The sequence below is a fragment of the Delphinus delphis genome, chromosome 14, assembly GCF_949987515.2.
Source record: "Delphinus delphis chromosome 14, mDelDel1.2, whole genome shotgun sequence".
NCBI classification, from domain to species: domain Eukaryota; kingdom Metazoa; phylum Chordata; class Mammalia; order Artiodactyla; family Delphinidae; genus Delphinus; species Delphinus delphis.
This window is the reverse complement of record NC_082696.1, coordinates 71,112,898-71,116,089: the sequence shown is the minus strand read 5'-3', so window position 1 is coordinate 71,116,089 and position 3,192 is coordinate 71,112,898. Positions and strand designations below refer to the sequence as shown.

The 3,192-nt window shown below is 44.5% G+C and overlaps 1 protein-coding gene across 1 annotated transcript; it reads left to right on the top strand.

The window, feature by feature from the left end:
* The first annotated feature begins 150 nt into the window (after positions 1-150).
* Positions 151-2,682, top strand: RWDD2A (RWD domain containing 2A). The gene is made up of 3 exons (XM_060030291.2): positions 151-343; positions 495-712; positions 1,743-2,682. The coding sequence occupies exons 2-3, from the start codon at positions 512-514 to the stop codon at positions 2,418-2,420; spliced, it is 879 nt and encodes a 292-aa protein (XP_059886274.1). The 5' UTR covers positions 151-343; positions 495-511; the 3' UTR covers positions 2,421-2,682.
* Positions 2,683-3,192: the final 510 nt, after the last annotated feature.

The window sequence follows — 3,192 nt, the reverse complement described above, 5'->3', positions numbered from 1 at the left end:
CCGGAGACCTGGGAGCCGGGGGAGGCGGAGCTCCGCCCCGCCGGCACTGCGGGCTTCCCTCGCCGCAGCGGCCAGCTCCGCCCAAGCCCGACACCTGGGTGGGATTCGGAGGCTGGGCCCCTCGCCTTTCCCAGAATTCAGGCTTGCAGAGCGTCTGCAGGTGGTGGTTGCCCAACCACCTGCAACTGCATAATTCGGAACACTTGTTGAGAGTCCGGATTCCCTGATCCAGATCGGAAGCGGGGGCTGGGGATAAAGGGACTGGGAATCTGAATTTCAACGACGTATCTTGGAGGATGTCGCGTATACTAGATTTGGGGGCCAGGAGATAAAGCAGAAGAGTGTAAGTGTCCCGGTTTGTGCCCCTAGCTCTCGACGCGTAATAGCGCTCCTGCAAAGCTGCTTCCACGGAAAGGGAGCTGCGGGAAATTCCTCTGGACACCGCTGACGTTGACAAATCCAGTGTCCCTGGGCCCTTCCGGTTTTCCTGACAGGTTGATTTCAAGTCAGCATGTCCGCTTCAATGAACGAATGCCTTCAACTTCAGCTGCTGGAGATGGAAATGCTGTTTTCTATGTTTCCTAACCAAGGAGAAGTAAAACTTGAAGATGTCAATGCCCTGACGAATATAAAGAGATATTTGGAAGGCACAAGGGAGGCACTGCCACCAAAAATCGAATTTGTGATTACACTCCAGATCGAGGAGCCCAAGGTAGGTGCCCTGAGTGGTTTTAATTGTTTCCAGGTGCCCAGTTTATATTGGAAACACTTGGAACCTGAGCTTCCTGTCCAGGAAGTAAATAGAGAATATTCCAGATGCATATATGGGATATTCCAGCAAAATATGGGATGACCTGTAAGTTGTTTTCAATAAAGATCTTGAATTTTACATACATATGCACACCTTTTATACCAATATGCCTAGTGTTTTTTCTAATAAATATGCCTAGTGTTTTTATTAAACACATCTTGCAGTCTTCTACTGCCATTTTTATTCTATTCACTCATCCATTTTTACCAATGTTGCTATTGTAGTATGGACTATCATGTACATATGTTACGATCTTCACAAACCTAAATATTGTCTTTAGCAAAACTGGCTTTTAAGGAGTGAATGTTTCTTTGATGGCACCATGACACTGAAAGCAAATACAGATAGAAAATCTAAATTCTGAAAATGAATTTACCTTCACCTTCTGATCCATTATCTCCAGCAACTTTAGCAGAGCCCAAGTAACAAGTGGACCAGGCATTTGAGAACCGCTGTGCTAGCTACTTCCTAGTCAGCCTCTGGGCGTCATTCCCTCAGAGGAATTCCCTGGCTCCCCAGACTGGATGCAATCCCTCTGGTTCCACCTTTCAGTGGATCCCTGTACTTTTCTATGGCAATGCTTCTCACCTTTGCAATGAAATACTTGCTGTGTATAATTATTTGTTTAACGTCTGTCTCCTTCACTGGGCTCTCGGCTTCTGTCCATGAAGGGCAGAACTAGTGTCTAGCTTCTTCACTTCTTTATTTCAGTATGGGGTACCTGACACATGGTAGGTGTTGGATGAATATGGGAATGAATGAATGCATACATGGAAGGAATTTACATATGTAAAATTGTGCAGTGTCTGGCACATAGCTGACACGTAATAGTAGCAGTAACTATGACATTTATCAGCATCGTGCAGTGGCCATGGATAAACTAGCTTATGTGAGTTTACGGTACTTAAATCTATTTGATTTTCATTTTAAGGTGAAAATTGACTTGCAAGTAACCATGCCTCACAGCTACCCCTACGCAGCACTGCAGCTATTTGGACGGTCATCCGAACTTGACAGACAACAGCAGCTCCTTCTCAACAAAGGTCTCACTTCTTACATAGGGACTTTTGATCCAGGTGAGCTGTGTGTGTGTGCAGCCATCCAGTGGTTGCAGGACAACAGTGCCTCCTACTTCCTGAACAGGAAGCTCGTGTATGAACCATCTGCACAAGCAAAGCCAGTGAAGAACACATTCCTCCGAATGTGGATCTACAGTCACCATATATATCAGCAGGACCTACGAAAGAAGATTCTGGATATCGGGAAAAGGTTAGATGTGACAGGATTTTGCATGACGGGAAAGCCGGGGATAATCTGTGTGGAAGGCTTCAAAGAGCACTGTGAGGAGTTCTGGCACACAATTAGGTATCCCAACTGGAAACACATTTCCTGTAAGCATGCCGAGAGTATCGAAACCGAAGGAAATGGGGAGGACCTGCGCCTTTTCCATTCTTTTGAAGAATTACTTCTTGAGGCCCATGGTGACTATGGCTTAAGGAATGACTATCACATGAATCTGGGCCAGTTCTTAGAATTTCTCAAAAAACACAAAAGTGAGCATGTTTTCCAGATATTATTTGGTATCGAAAGCAAAAGTTCTGACTCCTAGGAAGCTATTAAGAGACCTATGCTTGTAATCTCGCTAAGTTAGTATTTCTGTTAGTAAGACCAAAATAAAAGGACCAGTGGCTGTTAAGCATCATCTGTGGGGAACCTAGCTCCAGCATTTTTCCCTGGAAATGAAACACAGAAGGCTTTTAACTTTATAACAGTGCAATTGTGATGTTACCTCTATGTACTTGTGTTAACTGAAAGCTATTTAATGGTAAATTAATAAAAACCTGTCTGTCAGTTAAACCAGTGAAGCTAATTTGATTAAAAAGGAGTCCAAAGCCCAGTTTAATGGCAGTAGTCAAATTGCAGCTCCGAACTCATAAATATGAATAACATTTCTCCTTTTCGTGTTGCTAGCATGCAGGTGACACCCCACATTTTTCTAAGTCAAGTTTAAAATCAGAACAAAGAGAGAGCACGTGTTTACCACGTTTCTCACTTTAACTTAAACTCCCTGTTTGGGTTTTTTCTTTTCATAAAGCCAAATCCTGACTCTAATGGTGGTGACACCACGCCGTGTTGTTACATCGGTTGATTGACAATACTAAGGATCATGTACCAATATTCTTAGTTGGGTTCTTCTCCACAGAACAAGATGTGGTTTCTTGTCCACGCAGCCCCACCAGTAGTGCGCATGGGTCTTCGTCCCTGTGCCAGTTTGCATCACTCTGTGGGGCAAGGAGTTTGGGAGAGGACCACTGTGGATGTCCCTGTACCATCACCTTCCTAGAGGACAAAAGTCAGGCTCTACATTTTGCTGATGTCAC